The sequence below is a fragment of the Chenopodium quinoa genome, unplaced genomic scaffold (assembly GCF_001683475.1).
Source record: "Chenopodium quinoa cultivar QQ74 unplaced genomic scaffold, ASM168347v1, whole genome shotgun sequence".
Lineage (NCBI taxonomy): Eukaryota > Viridiplantae > Streptophyta > Magnoliopsida > Caryophyllales > Amaranthaceae > Chenopodium > Chenopodium quinoa.
Window position 1 is genome coordinate 6,245,902 of NW_018743850.1, and position 19,124 is coordinate 6,265,025.

The 19,124-nt window shown below is 32.8% G+C and overlaps 3 protein-coding genes and 1 long non-coding RNA gene across 4 annotated transcripts; 2 read left to right on the forward strand and 2 right to left on the reverse strand.

The window, feature by feature from the left end:
* The first annotated feature begins 1,098 nt into the window (after window positions 1-1,098).
* On the forward strand, window positions 1,099-4,402 carry LOC110686117 (lysine histidine transporter 1-like). Its single transcript, XM_021862699.1, has 7 exons — window positions 1,099-1,745; window positions 2,582-2,965; window positions 3,051-3,444; window positions 3,529-3,634; window positions 3,729-3,820; window positions 3,911-3,979; window positions 4,081-4,402. The coding sequence occupies exons 1-7, from the start codon at window positions 1,552-1,554 to the stop codon at window positions 4,177-4,179; spliced, it is 1,338 nt and encodes a 445-aa protein (XP_021718391.1). The 5' UTR covers window positions 1,099-1,551; the 3' UTR covers window positions 4,180-4,402.
* Window positions 4,403-9,875: 5,473 nt separating this feature from the next.
* Window positions 9,876-12,836, forward strand: LOC110686118. Its single transcript, XR_002504157.1, has 2 exons — window positions 9,876-10,288; window positions 11,021-12,836. It is a non-coding gene; the product is annotated as an uncharacterized LOC110686118 (long non-coding RNA).
* A 1,615-nt stretch (window positions 12,837-14,451) lies between these two features.
* On the reverse strand, window positions 14,452-17,198 carry LOC110685719 (ureide permease 2-like). Its single transcript, XM_021862243.1, has 6 exons — window positions 17,139-17,198; window positions 16,288-16,426; window positions 16,018-16,192; window positions 15,815-15,923; window positions 15,181-15,555; window positions 14,452-15,075 (listed from the first exon to the last, which is right to left on the reverse strand). Exons 1-6 carry the CDS (start codon window positions 17,196-17,198, stop codon window positions 14,923-14,925), a joined length of 1,011 nt encoding a protein of 336 aa, XP_021717935.1. The 3' UTR covers window positions 14,452-14,922.
* Window positions 17,199-17,351: 153 nt separating this feature from the next.
* LOC110685648 (ureide permease 2-like) lies at window positions 17,352-18,900 on the reverse strand. Its single transcript, XM_021862184.1, has 5 exons — window positions 18,664-18,900; window positions 18,439-18,577; window positions 18,182-18,337; window positions 17,949-18,070; window positions 17,352-17,816 (listed from the first exon to the last, which is right to left on the reverse strand). The coding sequence occupies exons 1-5, from the start codon at window positions 18,898-18,900 to the stop codon at window positions 17,361-17,363; spliced, it is 1,110 nt and encodes a 369-aa protein (XP_021717876.1). The 3' UTR covers window positions 17,352-17,360.
* Window positions 18,901-19,124: the final 224 nt, after the last annotated feature.

A 19,124-nucleotide genomic window follows, 5' to 3' on the forward strand; every position in this document is an offset into this window, starting at 1 on the left:
GACTCCTGAGAGCTCCGCCTCCAACGGTCAAGTTAGTACCTGATTAAGGAGTAGTTAATACAGAAATTAAAGTAATAAGGTCTCTCTAGGTGAGAGTATTTAATGAAGGTAATCTGCTTTGCTAGCGAGATCAGCCGGTTATTAGTGTGTTCTGTCAATTATTCGGTCCCTTGATTAATGAGGATTAATCGAGTATTTATAGCCTTGGGAAGCGTGCAACTCTCTAGGTTTAAGGTAAACCTAGGGCCGATCGGGCTTCTAGACTGAAATGGGCCTTGATGGCCGGTTGTCCCATTTGGCATGGGTGGACACGTGGCGTGTCTTAAGTGGTCCATGGAGGACGCGTGGCGGAACCTGGTTGGTCCACTTGTCAAACGGTGCTTGGTGGATAAAAATCCCCTAATCAGGGATGATCACTTTTTAATTCAATTCTCACTTCTTAGTGAAGATTGGCAATTATCAATTAATTTGCTTATCATATTATAATTACCAATTTACCATTCACCAACTCATTTATCAAATTAAATTACCATTTATCAATGATGATTATTATTTACCAATTTACTTATCAATTAGGATTGTCGTTAAGCAATTTACTCTTTAGTAATAATTATCATTAAATGATAAGAAGATTATCATATAATGATGTCAAGAATATCGTACATCAATTTATCTTTTTACTTTTTTTTGACAAGTAATTTATCTTTTTACTTATCAATTAAGGTTATGGTTTACTAATATATGATTGATTGTGATTATCAATTATTTTTCAAACATTAAAATTACTACGAATAATCACAATTCATAATCACAATCAAATTAATTTTACGAATAATAACAATTCATAATCACAATCAAATTAATTTTACGAATAATTACAATTCATAATCACAATCAAATTAATTTACGTCACAATTCATAATCACAAATTAATTAGGTATGAGTTAAAAATACTACTCAGTATATTCATAATATATAATAGGAGTTAATAAATTTAAATAAAAATTGAATAAAGTAAATATTATATTAAGAGATGACATCTTAGATAAGGATAAAGAATGTGATTTAAAAATTACCAACTAACCGTAAATATAGGTAGAAAGTCACACAAGTTTAATATCCTTTGACTTACATAATATATACTCCTATTAAAACTTAATAGGTCAAAGTTAACAAAATTGCATGATAAAATCCTAAAATCACTCAAGTATTCCGATTTAACTAATTTCTTTTTTAGCAATACTTTTTAAATAAATTCACACTCTCACCACTTATCTACAAAACCAACAAAATTTATCCAAAAAAATAATTATAAATATCATTCAACTCACACACTAAAAAGTCCTAGAGTAGCTAGGAAACAAACTCTTAGGTTGTTAGGAGACACAACTATTTTCTCCCTCGAAAATTTGCATAAATACGTGACCAAACACAAATTAAACTACAAAAAAATCATAATCATATTCTCTTCATTAAAATTTAGAGAGCACACACAAAAAAAAAAAAAAGAGATCGTTAGTTTTAATTTGTTGAAACGAAACTCGATTGATCATGGATCCAATGATGAAGGAAAACGGTGAGATAGTGAAAAAGGAAAATAGTGAGGGTGAGAACAACCTTAACGGTTGGCTCCCTGTTACGGCGAACCGTGAGGGGAAGTGGTGGTACGCTGCCATTCACAGTGTCACCGGTATGGTTGGCGCAGGTATTCTTGGATTACCATACGCCATGTCTCAACTCGGGTGGTACGTACACAATTACTCCTTTACAAAATTTAAATAATTTAGCGAATTAACTTATATATATATATATATATATATATATATATATATATATATATATATATATATATTGATGATCGCGAATTAACTTATATTAGTTCACTTACAGTATAATTTATGTCATGATGATAAAACAATATGAGACATGGATGGTATTGATGTTATATTAGGTTAGTAATTTTGTACAATTATTTTCACGAAAAGGTATATTATAGAGAAAATAATGTTTGGCCTTATGATCACTATTTTTATGTTTTGATGTATGTAAAATTGTAAATATATATAGTCCTTTTATTTCTGATTATAGTGATTAACCGACTTGATAAAAACTTTGGTAAGAGATTATAATAATTTAGCAGTCCGAATTGATTATGTTAACGAAACAGAATTTGAGAGTATGTAAGTGCATGATGAGGCAATTTTGTTGCTTTGCGTTAATTTTGTTCTAAATTGTTAGTTCAATCCAACAATTTGCCAGGCGATTTGATCTGAAGTTGTGGATCATCTGGTTGTACTGGGGCAGATATGTCAGTAAGAGTATGTTTATATGTATATGTTTGCTTGGTAGCATCATCAACTAGATCTATTTTTGATAATATATTCAATTCAATAAAAGTATATGTATTTGTGATTTTGCATATTTTTTTTAGTAATAAAGAAAATTTAATTGAATCTATGAATATTGAGCTTATGGTAGCTAATAAATAATGAAATATTGTCATAATAATAATAATAATAATAATTGTATGTTTAGTCCGCATCTTTTAGATAAGTGATTGAATTATTTTAATTTATTTCAGGGGTCCGGGCGTTACATTATTGTTAGTATCATGGGCTATAACATTATATACGTTATGGCAAATGATCGAATTGCACGAGGCAGTGCCTGGAAAGCGATTCGATCGTTATCACGAATTAGGGCAATACGCATTTGGAGAGAAGCTTGGGTTATGGGTAATTGTTCCACAACAATTTATGGTCCAAGCAGGATGCGATATTGTTTACATGGTAACCGGAGGAAGTTCGCTAATGAAGTTCTATAATATTGTTCACCCAAATGGACCGCCGATCAAGCTTACATATTTTATTATGATGTATGCGGTCATCGAATTCCTGCTTTCTAACTTACCAAACTTTAACTCCATTGCTGGCGTCTCATTAACGGCAGCTATAATGTCTCTCAGGCAAGTTTTTACTTATTTTACATAATTTTTACTTAAAATAATAATTTTGGATGATATTTAATTTTGAAATAATTTGTTTATCCAGTTATTCAGCTATTGCTTGGATAGCATCACTTATAAAAGGAGTACAACCAGACACAAGTTACGCTAGTAGGTATAATACTAGCGCAAGCCAAATATTTGGATTTTTGAGTGGAATAGGAACGGTTGCATTTGCCTTTTCTGGGCACAACATAGTACTGGAGATTCAAGCAACCATCCCTACCAGCCCGGAAAACCCTTCTAAAAAAGCTATGTGGAAAGGGTCTTTAATAGCTTATGTAATTGTGGGATTGTGTTATTTTCCAGTGGCTTTTGTGGGTTATCTCGTGTTCGGCAGGTTTGTTGAGGACAATGTTATGATCTCCCTCCAAAACCCCAATTGGCTTATTGCTGCTGCTAATCTATTTGTTGTTATACATGTTATTGGCAGCTATCAAGTAAGTTATAGCTTTATGTTTTTAATCCGTGTGTTTTGTGGTTTTTTTTAGATTATAAACATTGATAATTTTCTATTATGTTAGGTTTACGCGATTCCTGTTTTTGACATGCTGGAATCTTTTATGGTGTTGAAAATGAAATTCCAACCTAGTAGGAAGCTTCGAATTATAACTCGTGGGTCTTATGTTGGTAAGCTATTTTATGGATTTATTTTTCATATTTAATTTATTAACTTATTAATATTTATTATATTATATTAAAATATGTATGATACTCTATGCAGGAATTACTATGTTTATAGGCATAGCGTTTCCCTTTTTTGGATCCCTCCTCAGCGTGTTGGGAGGAATTGCTTTTGCACCTACCTCCTTTTATGTAAGTCTAAAAACTTTATTTAATAATACAAAAATTGATTTTTTATTTTTTATTTTTTTATTAATTGAATTTTATTTGATTTAATTGCAGCTACCTTGCATAATATGGCTTATAATACGCAAACCAGAGAAATACAGTATATCATGGTTTCTTAATTGGGTAATTTTACAGCTTCAATATTCATCTCTAAAGCTTATTAAATTTTGTCATTTTTTTATTCCGTCAAAATCTCTAATGATTTTATACTTTAACTTTTGCAGGCTTTTATCATTTTTGGCATGTCGTTGACGATTTTAGCTCCTATAGGAGCCATAAGAGACATAGTTGTTCAATGCGGAACCTTTAAATTTTTCTCGTAATCCATTAGAGCGAGGTGAAAGGACGGTTAATCCTATCAATTTTTATATAGGGGATTACCTATGTTGGTTATTAAATTTAACTATTGTTTAGACTTTATTCTTCTAATTTCTCAGACAAGTGCTTTAAACTATGAAGTAGTGTTTTTAATCTTTTATTACCTATAAACATTTTGTAATTTGTTGTTAACATTTGAAGTTTTATATCAATCGTGATGTTTTATTAGTGTCGTTTTATGCTTAATTTGATTATTTTTAGAGTGCCTCATAATAATTAGCTTATATCATATCTTTGCTTAATACCAAATTTCATATCCTAATAGCTACTTTGTAGCTTACGGCATACTTTGGCTCGATCGAGTTGTGATTACAAGAAGTTTGTTTGAATTAATTTTTGAATGTGAAACAACACTTTTTGTTATTAAACTTAAAAAGAATGAGATGTTTTGAATGTAGGGATTGGTCAACAAACATTTGAAGGCAACAACAGAACAGCATGTAAATAAACAAAGTTGTACATGATTTACCTAAGTTTGCTAACAATAATACGGAAGTTATAATGAAACTTAATAATAATAGAGAATTCATTTCATTGATAAAATAGCCATAATAACATTAACCAACAATAACAATATTACTCCATAATAGTTCTAAACATTAATAAAAGATTCTAGAGAATCCATTACATTATAATAGTGAATAATAATTAAGTAGCCAAGATAACATGAACATGCATGGTTGGTTGATATGATGATCCAACACCTAATTCTTGCGAAGATCACGAAAGTAACCAGAAGGGTTCCTTTCAAAAGCATCCCTTGAAATACGAACACCGGGTTGCCCTGGAGCGTTCATCATTTCTTCGACCCGAAAACAGACTATAAATTCCCCAACCTACCGCTAAAACAGCAATACCTATTTGAAGGTAGTCTGAACCTTCATTCTCCTCCGACGATGCCATCGCTCTTTCATTGCTTTGGTTACCTGTACCTTTCTTACTCATCTTGAAATGTGTTTATTTGACTTATACTAGTAATATGCTTTTTAAGGTACGGTTCAAATTATGATTAAAATGTTTGTTGTTAATGAAGTAGAGCTTACATATATATAGAGAGATGATATGCTTGCTACTTTTGTGAGAGTAGATTAGATAGGATTATACCTAAGTTAAAGGTGTGTTCCCAATGCAACACTTATTTACATTTATTTGCAACGCTTGATTATACGTATGTTCAAAACCCACTAGGAAGTTCAACGGTCGGGAGGTTTTTATTTTTCACTTATATCAAAAAATATAATTGTGATCTGTAAACGTTCTTTGTAGTATCTATTTGACCATTTGCTTTCACTAAGATTGAATCTACTTTGATTAATTTTACTGACTATTTTCCAAATGCGTAAAAAGTACTGTAATCTTAATAAAATTATTTGTTTTTTTTTTTTTTTTTTCGTTAAACATATGGCTCTTTTGAAAAATCCCTACGAGTCTTATGTAAAAGAACGAAAAAAAAAAAAACAAAAAAACTTACAAGTAATACTTGTAGTTTTAGTTTTTGCAATTTCCTCAAAAAAAAGGACATAGTGCTTAAAATTAATAAACGTGATCATTATTACGAAGTACTTTGTATCTATTCTGTATCAACATAACGCTAGTTGGCAGGTTTTGACATGAGATGCATGACATGGCATGGAATAAATAAGAATCAATTAGAACTAACCAAATTATAAAACTTAAAAAAAAAAATTCTTTATTTTTATTTAATTTTTTTTAATGTATATAATATCATATCAGTAACAAATAAAGTCGGTCTCGCAGCGAAGCCACGAGACAGCAACACTTGGCATTTCAGTTTTTCCAAGTGTCGCGCCACGTAGGAGATAAATAGATATTATTGTGACACATTTGATGCTAAGTAAGCGATTTTTGGATAGATTTTTTAAGGTAATATTGTTGTATAGAGTTTTATTATCGATACACTTCTAATATATCATATATATATATATATATATATATATATATATAATTAATCCTAACTTTTAATAAATTTCCTATAACTGAGTTCTATTTCCATCATAAAATTCGAACCTGCCCTTGGGAGGGGAACAACAGCTGGAAACGGCTGCTAATACCCCGGTTTTAAAAAGTTTATAAAACAAAATTCATTTATAATATATTTAATTTATTTAAAAAAATAATAATAGAGAATTAGTAAAATAAGTCTTAATCAGAAAAAGTAATTTAAGTTCAATAAATGTAATTTAAGTTCGGTAAAAACAATTTCAAGTCAATAATAAAATAGATATCTATTACCTCCGTTTCCGAAAGTTTGACTCACTTAATATTCATGTGGTCAAAATAAAATAACTTTGACCACATTTTATGAGTTTTACATTATAAATAAATTAGCATCATATTAGATACCCCTTATTATAAATAATCCAAATATCAACTTTTTACAAATTGCACTTATACACAACCAAAGTTATTCATGGTCAAAGTTGTTCATTAGAGACCGTGCAATTGCAAAGTGAGTTGAACTTTCAGGAACGAAGGGAGTATTTACAAACAAAACTACAAAAAGTAAACTATTATATAAATAAGTGATATGATAGCGTATGTCTAAATATTCTGCATTATAAAAGAGATTATGTGATCGTATTTAACATTCAAGCAAATTTTTTTTTTTTTTTTTCAACAATCCGGGCATCGCTCGGGCACAAAACTAGTAACTAATATATAAAGCTAAACTTTTAGCCAGGTCACAAGACAACGACACTTGGTATTCCAACTTTTCGCCAAGTGTCACGCCACATTGGATAGATAAGTAGAATAAAAAAATTTAGTTTAGGATTGTAATTTCAATCAAATTTGGATAGAATTTTAGGAAAAACTGTTAGTTTAGAGTTTTTTTTCGATAAAATACCAAATAATAAACTTTTAGCTAGGCCACGAGACAACAACATTTGGTGTTTCAACTTTTTGTCAAGTGTCGTGCCACATTAGATAGATTTAGATAGACTTTGTAGGATAAAAAAGTTATAATTCTATTTTCAATCAAATTTGGATAGAATTTTAGGATAAAATTGTTAGACATCATAATATTTTTTGGAGCGAAGGAAGTAGTTCAAAACGTACAACATCCATTTATAATGCCACCTCTGTTTTTGAAAGTTCGACTCACTTACTATTCATGTGGTCAAAATAAAATAACGTTGACAACGTTTTATGAGCTATACAATATAAATAAATTAGCATGTGAGATCATATTAGATACCCCTTATTATAAATAATCCAAATATCAACTTCTTACAAATTTCACTTATACACAACCAGAGTTATTCATGGTCAAAGATGTTCATTGGAGACCGCGCAATTGCAAAATGAGTCGAACTTTCAGGAATAAAGGGAGTATATTCTAATCGATTAAAATAATACACTTCACAATCTAATATGATTTTTTTTTTTTGCAATTTCCTAAAAAAAAGGACATAATGCTTAAAATTAATACACGTGGTCATTATTACGAAGTACTTTGTATCTATTTTGTATTGACGTAATGCTAGTTGGCCGGTTCTGACATGAGATGCATGGCATGGCATGGCATGGAATAAACAAGAATCAATTAGAACTAACCCAATTATAAAACTTAAAGTTTTTTTTTTTTCCTTTTATATATATATATATATATATATATATATATATATATATATATATATATATATTTACTTAAATCAAGAATCATATAATAGAGGATAAGAGGACGCTTAGTAATCAGATAAGTGTAGGTACAGTGGTTAATTATTGATGCTTCGTTCTTTGTTTGTGTGGGTAAATTTAAATGGGGTGTTGGCAATGCATGTATTTCCAATGCTATAGCTAATTAATTATCACATTTTCAACACCTAATCTTATTTTGATACTAGGGAAGTCGTAATCTGGCCAATAATTACTTCCTCTTTGGAAATGTATTTGTCTTTTACTTTCTTCAAGATTAAACGGATAAAGTGGTTTTTTTTTTTTATAATCTAGACACAAAACGGATTTAAAGTTCAGCTCAACTTGACTTATGTTGTACTCGTAACAATTAAGATGAGTTCGAATTAAAATAAAAAATCTATAGTTTGAGATCAGATCTGAATGAGCCTAGCTAACTCAATAGAGTTGTAAATAACCTACAAGTCATATCTAAAAAGTACTCCATAATTCAAAGCTTTCAAATTGTAATGAAATTAGTGTACATATATATATTTATATTATTGAACTATTCCTATTACCCCAAACAATTAACTATTCTTGATATATTTTATGAGGCATAAAGTTTTTTTTTTTTATTTATTTTTATTTTGAAAGAATGCGTAAAGAGTTCACAACTTGAATTTATGGAGTAAATATCTTGAATCTAGAAAGGAATTAAGAACTTGTTTGTTTTTGCTTATTGTTTTATACTCTTTCCAAAAAAAGATAGTTGTAGGGCTATTTCATGCTATATTTTAAAAAAAAAGTAAACATACAAAGATATGATTATTTATTTGTACAACTAATAAAAAAAAAGTACCTAATTATTTGTATTTTTATTGTATGTGAACATTTTGTGGAACTCTGACAACCCCCCAAGGTAAAATTTTTTGCTTGGAGAGCCATTAAGGGAGCGGTGGCTGCTCGGCAAAGATTGATACAAAGAGGTATGAATCTTGATCCTATTTGCCTAATGTGTGGTGTTGAAAATGAATCTGTTTTGCATATGCTAGTGTTTTGCCCTGATGCAAAAAGAATTTGGTACCTCTCCCCCTTACGGTTAGAGGCGGAAAAGTTTGAGGGCTCGTGTTTTGGTGAATGGTGTGGCTCTATTTGTTTGCATCACAAAGACCCTCACTAGTGGAATATCTTTTTTGCTATTTTGTGGGGAATTTGGTCACGTAGAAATGCGTGGTGTTTTGAGAAGCGTAGGAAGGATATAGCTGATGTTATTCACAAAGTATTGAGCATTGGGGGTGACTACGAACAAGCTCAGTTGGCCATGAGCTCGACTAATTGCAGTCTGCAGCAATTGGAGTCGAAATGGAAGCCACCTGCACATGGTGTGATAAAGATAAACTCTGATGCAGCGTTTTTTGGTAACAACTCGGTGGGTTTGGGTGGCGTCCTGCATGATGCAGTGGGGGATGCGGTGGTGTCTACTTGCCTTTGCCTACGAGGTAAGTATGATGTTGATGTGGTTGAGGCTCTTGCGTTGAGACACTCCCTGAGTAGGGGTGGCAATTCCGGTCAGCAGGTCGGGTTAGGGTCAGATTTCGGGTTTTACTTAGAAACTATCAAACTTAATATTATTATAAAATATGAAATTTAGATCAAATCGGGTCGAATTCGGGTAGTTCGGGTTTCTCTCAGTAACTTCCGGTTGGGTTCGGGTCGGGTCATGGATTGTCAGCCCTATCCCTGAGCATATCTCTGGAATCGGGTTTCAGGAACGTGTGTTTGGAAACTGTTTGTCTTAAGGTGTATAGCCATTTGTCGAAGGATTGTGCCCCCCTACAGTCTTTGGCATGGTTATTAATGATATTATTCAACTTGCTCTTGGCTGCCACTCGTGCTCATTTTCCTTTGTCAAGCGAAGTCGTAATGGTGTTGCTCATGCTTTAGCCAAACTTAGTTTTTGTTTTGTTAATCTTAGAGTTTGGATGGAGGAGGTTCCTAGTGAAATTTCAAATATTGTAATGGCTGATTTAGCCTCATCTTTTGAGTAATAAAATTGGTGTGATCGTTTTCCGTCAAAAAAAAATAAAAATTACCAAGTCTTACTAAGCAACTAACTGAACGCTCAACCGTCCAATCATCTATTAACCATGCAATCTCAACCGTCCATTACTTTTCTTGATCCACTATATATATCTGATACTTTTACCTGTTTTATGATTCCTTTTCTCTCACCTCTTAACCATGTCTTCTTCTCCTCGATCAGTTTTCTTTTACCAAATGGAAACAATTTTTCGTTCTTCAAATTAATCAATTAATCGTTCTTCAAATTCTTTGATTAATTATACAATGAATTATTTGGTTCGCGTCGATTCGCGATTATTTCTTCACTTTTTGCAGATTTGATTGATTTCGGAGGTATTAATTTATTATCTGATCTTATTTATTCAATTATAATTTATTTGCAGAAATTATGATTTCTTGAAATTATCGGTGTTTTCTCTTGATTTTGGTAGAATATTATGATTTGAATATGATTCGAATTAGCTGTCCCTGCCTTTCTTTGAATCGATTTATCTGTTTGATTATTGTTATTCAAGCATATTTATTAAGAATTAGATCGCTGAATTTTCGAGGTCATTAAAATTTTGATTGCAAAATTGCTTGATCGTATGATTTTTACATTATTTCTTTCGTTTAATCTAATTGAAATTTACGAATATTTTTAGGTTATTTTTTCTGTTTGGATGTGAATATATCTCTGTGAATTTAGGCTATTCTGTCTGTTTGGATGTGATTATATCGTTATTATTTCAAGAATTTGATTGCTGCATGTATCTTTCTTTTATTGTTGGAAAACTGTGAAATTGGTTATTGTTTTCGTTCTATTGATTCTCTTTTGGTATATGATGACTATTTAATTTAACCTTGGTTTGAAATTGAAATTAAAAGTTCATGTATGAAATTCATTTCATGCGATTCAAGAAGCTTGATTCATCTTTGATTGTTCGGTTAGACGAATTTATAAACATGATTCATCTTTGATTGTTCGGTTAGACGATTTATATGTTTAGCATAAGCATGTTGATTTCAGTATGATTGAAAATCTTGCAGTCGATTGATTTTTACTATATCACTTGTTGGAACCAGGACTCTTGCAGTGCTCTGATGTTTGGACTAGTGGTTTGGTCTTGATTGATCGTTGGATGTTCTGCACGGTTCAGCAGGCTGATAGGGCCATATAAGAAGATGGCTGTGCTGCTGTTTGGCTCTACTAATTCTATGGTGTGTTCACATAATATGTACTTCGTAGTTGAGATGAATTATTCTCAATATATGTGTTATTGGTGAGTTTTTTTTATGCGTGGTTGAGAAAGTGGCAGTATTAGCTCGTATGGTTGGTGTAATGGGGAGAATGGAGTGTTTTCCTTGTTTTGGTGAATTGGTCTTGTTAGCCGACCTTTGCCATGTCAGGTGCGCTTGCTTGGCAGGTCATCAATGTTAATAAAAGATCTTTTTTGTGGTTTTGTTGGGAGATGGCACCGGGTTATTCCCGGCTCTCCCAACCGTGTGTGCATGTGTTGTGTCTGTTTTTCTTTATTTGTCTCCCTTTCCCTGTACCCCTTGCGCTTGAATCATCAAACTCCACCACTATTGCCACCAACATCGAGCAAATCCACTGCCAAATGATTGTGTTGGACAACATATTTGGCCAAGACCCAATTTTTCCAAGGTATATTTATCAAATTCTATATTTATCAAATTCCTTTCTAATTTCCCTCTTTTATTACTTAGTCCGATTAAATTGCAAGGTAATCTGCAAAGGTTAAGGTGGTGTCCTTATTCACATCAAGGCGTCTTACAATTGTTGTCTTCGAAATTGTTTGCATGCACAGAGGCCCTGCTCTTTGAAACTTTCTAAATTAGGGCTCCTAGGCCTCCTACAATTGTCTTGTACAGAGTATATTTTGAGAAATTCTGCTTATTTAGAGCTTAATTTATTTTGAGAATGTCGAGCATGTAGAACTTCTCTTCATTGACTTACCCATACAAAACTTACTCCATGAACTTTAGTTTAATTTCCATGAACATCTCAGGTGGAAAGCTACATACAGATCCCTATATTATTGCATATATACAAGTATTTATCAAAAGAATAGGTAACCATGTTATTGAATAAGCTACTCTGATTAAGCAACTCCCACACAATTTGCAGAGGGTATTGCAAAATAGAAGATGTAATTACTACTTGCAAGTTGCACAAATAGGTCATATATGCCACTGGAATGTACACTGTACTGATCCTCGTTTTTATGTACTGCACCATTTTATATGTGTACGCTGCACCAGTCCTCATATATATGTACGTAGTTATCCCATACAGATTTGGCAATTTCCCAACCATTTAAATATTTAGTTTCACAGCTTATTGATGTAGATTCTAAGTTTATTTATTATGCATTTTGTTCAGGCAACTTGATGCTCAAATATATTTAAACAATCTATTACCAACGAGCAATTTTTTAATTTTTTTTTTCTTTATAAATTCTGCTCTTTGTTTGTTTTGTTTTGCATTTTACATTACTGTCGGCTGAGAACAACAGTGTTGAGTCTTGAAAGTGTTTGATTATTGATGTAATAGAAATTGTATCATTCTCCTTGTACATTTTTGTATTAGAATTCCCTCTACAGGTTTTATGCATTTCTAGGTGCAAGACTGTTGATATTCTAAAGCTATGTGGCCAAGTTGCTATTCTGATTTTGAGGATCGGATCCCATTGGCATGTCTACAACTGTCGGCGCTTGTTAGTTTTGCATGGATGGTTTGCCTAGCAATGAGGCACTATCAAATATGCTCGTTAGAAAGATTTGATATTTGTGATGACAGTACTATTCACAGTTGCATGTAAATGAATATGTTCTCAACACCAAAGCAATCAAGAATAGTTGAAGTATTGATTGTTGATGCTTGTTGTGTTTTGCTAATGTCACAACTTCAACGATTCAACGCTGAGTTGCTGTTAATAATATTTCTTGATTGATTGTTGACTATTTCTCTAAGATATGTTTTCCCTGCCTTACCTTTATTTATTCAATTTAATAATATGATTAATAGATTAGAAATTGCTTAAGTTTGTCCTTTTTTTGTTTATTACTTGAATAATTATTAAAATTAAAGTTCCTTTGTGTTACACTTCCTGGGAGTAAAAGATTATGCTCATCGCAATCGTTTTGATTGTTGTGTGGTTTTTGATCTTTGTCTTTCGTTTTGCCTATTCTGTCTGTCACAGTCTCACAAAGTGTTCAGCTTGGTAAATTATTGGATATGGATGGTAGGAGAGGATGAGGGCTTGAAACAATTGACAACGGGCAAGACTTGTAGGCTATTTTGTGTGTTGAGCTGCGCAGTGCTGTTAGCCTGTGAATTATGTTTTTTTCTTTTTTTTTTTTTTTTTTATTTGAGCTACATTATAGTCTTGTTTCTAGTCTAAGACCCGTGCCATGCACGGTTATTTACTAAAACTCAATTTATTATTAACCTAATCACAAATTCTTATATGTGGCTAGCCACATCGTGTGGCCAGCCATTATATAGGTTACTTCGTGAGTGTTATAGGGGTTACCCAATCATTGTTCAGGGATTACTTCCTTAGAGTTATAGGGGTTACTTCGTCAGTGTTATTAAAGGGGTTACTCGATCAGTGTTTTAGGGGTTACTTTGTTCTTTTACAAGCGGCCACACGGTGCGGCTGGCTGTACACAAGACGCACTATAACCTAATTTATAATAATTATTTTTTTAAGATATACTTAATATAATTAATGTTACTTTGTAAAAAAAATTTAAGTTAAGATATTTCTACAAAAAAGTTGAATAAAAAAGTTTGACTGAAATATATATTATAATAATATCATTTTAGCAAATAATATTTATATTAATACTAAGAATCTATACTTGCTATTATATGTATATTTATTGTCTATAAATATCGTCAATGAAAAAGGATATATACACTACAGAGAAAGAAAAGCAAGTATGAATATTTTTTTATTTTTATTCTATTTTATTAGAAAGTGTTTTGGAGGGAAATGACAGCACTAGGAAGACTCACGGGTCATTTCTAGTGTTTGTTTTAGTATTATGTTATTATTGATGAGAAAAAAGCATGATGCCTGGGCCTTGGTTAAAATTTCATGTTATGTGAGGTGAATCATGATCTATAAGCTCTAAATGGAAAGAACGCCCAAATTATGTTTGGGGGGTTGGTGTTTCGAATTCATCTAGATCCATTCTTTCAATTCATACAATTAATTATATGACGGGAGATATGAATTAATATTTATATTAATGATGTATGTTATGATTTAAAATTCGGACTAAAAAGTACTAGTTTATTGTCCAATTGAGAGAAATGTGAAAGTAGCTAGATATGAACTATTGTAAATTATTTATTCATATTTTGTAAGTAGCTAGATTAGTGGTTTAATTATTTTTATTATATATTTATAAAAGTGGTAATTATTCTTTATTAGTAATTTATTTTAATTATGAATTATTATTTAGCTTTGGAAATTGGGAGGATAAAAAAGGATGATGGGCATAAATAGTTTAGGCGAAAATGACATGTGTCAATCTATAATGTCAGCATGACTTGTTTAATAAAGGTAGTATTAAATACAAACCTAATAGTGTTGGTTTTTTTATTTTTTTTATTTGTAAGACTTGTAGTTAAGTTGTTACGACTTTGAACAACTAAATTAAGGAGTGTCAAAATCAATTTTAAGTTATCAAGTTTGTTATTACATAAAAAAATTTAAGTTTGATGAATCAAAAAATTAATTTTAATAATAGAGGCTATGCATTATTTTTGGATCTGATAAACCCCAAGGGTAAGATCTCATTTTTTTTTTACCTTAATTTATCAATTTTAAACTTATTACTTTAGACTTGAAATGTTTCAGACAGTGCTTAACATAAATCAGTACTTCTGCATTCAGAAGGCCTGGCCTAATATATACAAGTATGTACTTGTACAATATTTCGAAGCTAAATTATTTCCTATGTCCTGAAGATGCCATGAGGACACCAACAGCCACAACAAACATCAACAACATGCTAACTGGCAATGTATATGTTTTTCTTGAAGATTTTCTGTACTCGCCGAATAATAGTATAGCCCAAAAGGTGCTCACCAGAGGAAGTGCCTGATATAAATACCATCCAAAAATTTAAACAAGTGTATTATTTAATTTGGAACAGGAAAAATTAAAGTAAAATTAGTAGGGGTAGTGAATTGAAATCCAATTTACCTCAACAGAATCAGCTGCAGCATAACCAGCAGCCTGACCTCCCATGAACTGAAGGCCATTCCCAAAACCACAGAGAAGCCCTGCAAGTAAAGCCCACCCTCTTCCTTTCGAGTCTGCCAGGTAGGCCTTAAACGATGACTTTGGCAATTTTAAGATAGGGTGGTATAGGAATATGATGTTAAGAACAACAGAAACCACGAAACTAGAGACCGTGAAGTAGAAAAATGCAGTGTAAACCACCAAATGTGGAACCCCTTTCTTTAGCAGATGGAACTGGTCATTTGTTGCTATATTCAGTGCTGGTGAGAATAGAGAGATGCAGACTCCTGAAAAGAAAGTTATAGCAAGTCCAAGCCAGATGCTTCTATCAAACACCTACAAATTATTGAGAGATTACTGAATAACTGATGTATCCGATATAAGCACTACAGGAAGGCAGAATATAAACATGCTATGCTAATAATTTTTCACAATCACAAAACATATACGAACTTACGAAGTATAGATATCGATTTGTACATAGGTGCCAGTAAGCAGGAGTTGTAACTATTGTGATGTTATATGATTTTGTACTACCATAGAAAATATTATAGGTCATTCCTAGAAATTTGTTGCAGTTGATGAAGTAGAATACCTTTATGGATCTCTTATTTTCTAGTTCGATGAGGAATTCTGCACTCCCAAATTGTGCCTCTACATTAGCTTCTTTTCCCTTTTCAGGATCCATTGAAGCATCCTTGCAACTAAAGTTGATTGTGTTACAGAATTGCATTAGAATACAAACCCACCAATTTCAATTCATTATATAATTCTTCTAAGAAAAGAAGTGAAAATTACTCTGCTTTATCTTCAAAACCAGCTGACAAATGCCTCAGTTTCTTCTTGTTATCAGAGGCATTAGATGAGTGAACAAATGAGCCTAAAATAACAGCAATCAGAAAACACGCTACACCGGGGAAAAGAACTGCAGCCTTGTCAATTTTGTCATCCAGGAAATAGTTCAATGTGGTGCCTGTAAAGAAAGATTGCAGGCCATAGTAAACATCTCATTACAAAAAACCTCATCTTGTCCAAAGAAAGGTTGAATTCACAGCAAAAGGAAAATACCTATTACAACAGTGATGCTACAAACTACCACCTCTACCACTGATAACCCTACTAATGCCCAAGCATATTGCGTGGATAGATTTCCGATAATGAGGACTACTCCACCTGCCATTGCGAATAACACACACGGCCAGTTATCCTGCAACAAGCACCCTTACTAAGGTTAATTAATCATCACTATTAAAAAGAAAATGTTCTGCATTGAACACGGATATGTTATTAGTAACCTTACTACTCAGTATGTCAAAAAAAAGTATTTTATCATAATTCGTTATAGGATTACTTGATGATCAAGGACATAAGAAGGTTTGTCAAAAAAAAAAAAAAAAAGTACTTGTATGATAAAATACCAACCGTTAAATTTCCTTGGCTCCCAAGGTAATCCTAGAAATCCGATAACCAAAGTTTAATAGTGTGGTGATAGGACGATGAATGGGCATGTACGACCTTATTATCTTCTCAGGCTCAACACAAGTATGAGAAGGCCTAAGCTGCATCCACACTTCAAGCCAATAGACTCTCTTGTGAGACATATAACATATTCTTGCCTTTTTTGGGGGCCTCAACTATTAAGCGCTTTTGGTTGAGCCAATTCTCTAATAACAAGTATAGGTTCATGAATGAGTCCAGTCCATCACCAAAGTGACATTAGTAGTCTCAATTATCAGTTATGGACTAGTAAAAAACTAAAATCTTAGAATGAAGGAAAATCAATTACTGTTTTAATCTCTCACTTATAATGAAAAAAAAAAAAAGTGCAGAAGCAGCTGTAAGAGTTCTTAGGGCAAGGGAGGAGACATATAGAAATAAGTAACATTTTATTTATCAGAATGTTACAGTTTGTGTTCAACGTAATCTGCACTTCTGTGTATAAAATGCCTAATATCCAAATTTATTCGACGCTTAATCATTTCCTATGTCCTGAAGACGCCATCAGGATACCAACAGCTATAATGAACATCAGCAGCATGCTAACTAGTAATATATATGTTCTTTTTGAAGATTTTCTGTACTCGCCGAATAGTAGTATGGCCCAAAAGGTGCTAACCAGAGGAAGTGCCTGATATTAACATTCAAAATTCTATCCAAGTTAATTTGATGTATTCAGAATTAAACCAAGGATTTGTACGCGCTGTGGATGAGATCTGAGATACCTGAACAGCGTCAGCTGCAGCATAACCTGCAGCCTGACCTCCCATAAACTGAAGGCCATTCCCAAAACCACAGAGAACCCCTGCAAGTAAGGCCCATCCTCTTCCTTCCGTGTCTGCCAGGTACGCCTTAAACGAAGACTTGGGCAAGCTCAAGATAGGGTGGTATAGGAAAATGATGTTCAGAACGATGGCAACCACGAAACAGCAGGCTGAGAAGTAGAAGAAAGCAGTGTAAACCACCAAATGAGGGATCCCTTTCTGTAGGAGATGGAACTGGTCATTTGTTGCTAGGTTGAAGGCTGGAGAGAACATAGAGAAGCAGATCCCGGAAAAGAAAGTTATAGCGAGTCCAAGCCAAATGCCCTTATCAAACACCTAAAAATAAATGATGTAATTGAGTTCAAATGATAGATAACTGATGTATCCAATATAGCAGAAGTACTGAAAGAAGGCTAGGGAGTTCGATATAGTATATGCTAGTTGAGTGTGTCAAGCCACTCAAAATACCTTTATGGATCTCTTATTCTCAAGTTCTATGAGGTACTCTGCTGTTCCGAACTGTGCAACTACCTTAGTTTGTCTTTCCTTTTCAGGATCCACTGAAGCACCCTTGTTACTGTCAAAAGTGACTTTGCTGATAAAAATGTCTCAGTTTAAAAACTAAGCTGTTTCATATAATTATGAATACCAAAAACAGAATAAGAAAAGAAGTGAATCATACCCAGCCTTGTAATCGAAACCACTTGACAAATGACTCAGCTTTTTCTTGTTATCGGAGGCATTAGATGAATGAACAAGTGAACCCAAAATGACAGCAATCAGGAAACATGCAACACCCGGGAAAAGAATGTCAGCCTTGTTAATTTTGTCATCGAGGAAATAGTTTAGTGTGGTGCCTGTAAGAATCGAAAGCACACCATCATAGTGAGCCTCTAAGAAAAAAATCTTAAATCATTGTAAAAGAAGGGTTGAGCTTGTAACAGGAAGGAAGATGTACCAATTACGACAGTAATGCTAGAACCGACCACCTCTACTACTGATAACCCTACTAATGCCCAAGCATATTGTGTAGATAAATTTCCGATAGAAAGGACTACTCCACCCACCATTGCAAATAACACAGAAGGCCAGTTATCCTGCAACAACGAACACTCTTATTAAGGTCTATAAAACACTACTAGTTCTGCAAAGAATACGGAATAATTTAAAACAGATGATCAACCTGATGAAGTTGGGTTAAGAAATTAGGCATGCTAGGTTTGGCATCCCCCATCTGACCAAGAGTAAGGGCAAAGATCACAGCAGCCAAGAGATTGGTAATGGAGTAATCGAGATAAGTATGTTGAGGAAGCCTGCCTCGCCTTTCGAGGAAGGCTAACACAGCAGGCCATGTACCCAAGAACAACAAAGACATGAGCATACATGCTATTGCTCCTCCTTTGCTTTCCACCACATACATTTTTTATAAATATATGACTGAACTTGCTTCCTTAACTCCTGATCATCACATTTTATAACTCAATTATCTTTACAAAAAATCATACAGAATTAAACAGCAAGCTCTTTCATTAAGATTTTAAATTCATGCAAAACCAATAACAATATTCAATCTTTATACATGAACAATAATACTTTGAACACACACAATTAAATGCTTTTATGTACTTTTGTAAAAGCATGGTA

What these genes read in the sequence shown, in the direction of transcription:
- LOC110686117 (XM_021862699.1), top strand. Translation starts at nt 1,552, where the DNA reads ATGGATCCAATGATGAAGGAAAACGGTGAGATAGTGAAAAAGGAAAAT. An exon ending in AACTCGTGGGTCTTATGTTG is followed by an intron (nt 3,635 to 3,728) that starts GTAAGCTATTTT and finishes TACTCTATGCAG; the next exon opens with GAATTACTATGTTTATAGGC. An exon ending in TTGCACCTACCTCCTTTTAT is followed by an intron (nt 3,821 to 3,910) that starts GTAAGTCTAAAA and finishes ATTTAATTGCAG; the next exon opens with CTACCTTGCATAATATGGCT.
- LOC110685719 (XM_021862243.1), bottom strand. Translation starts at nt 17,198, where the DNA reads ATGATTAAGCGTCGAATAAATTTGGATATTAGGCATTTTATACACAGA. An exon ending in TACACAGAAGTGCAGATTAC is followed by an intron (nt 16,427 to 17,138) that starts GTTGAACACAAA and finishes TGCTTGTTGCAG; the next exon opens with GATAACTGGCCGTGTGTGTT. An exon ending in GGTTTTGAAGATAAAGCAGA is followed by an intron (nt 15,924 to 16,017) that starts GTAATTTTCACT and finishes AATCAACTTTAG; the next exon opens with TTGCAAGGATGCTTCAATGG.
- LOC110685648 (XM_021862184.1), bottom strand. Translation starts at nt 18,900, where the DNA reads ATGTATGTGGTGGAAAGCAAAGGAGGAGCAATAGCATGTATGCTCATG. An exon ending in TAGCATTACTGTCGTAATTG is followed by an intron (nt 18,338 to 18,438) that starts GTACATCTTCCT and finishes CGATTCTTACAG; the next exon opens with GCACCACACTAAACTATTTC. An exon ending in GCTGAGTCATTTGTCAAGTG is followed by an intron (nt 18,071 to 18,181) that starts GTTTCGATTACA and finishes TTATCAGCAAAG; the next exon opens with TCACTTTTGACAGTAACAAG.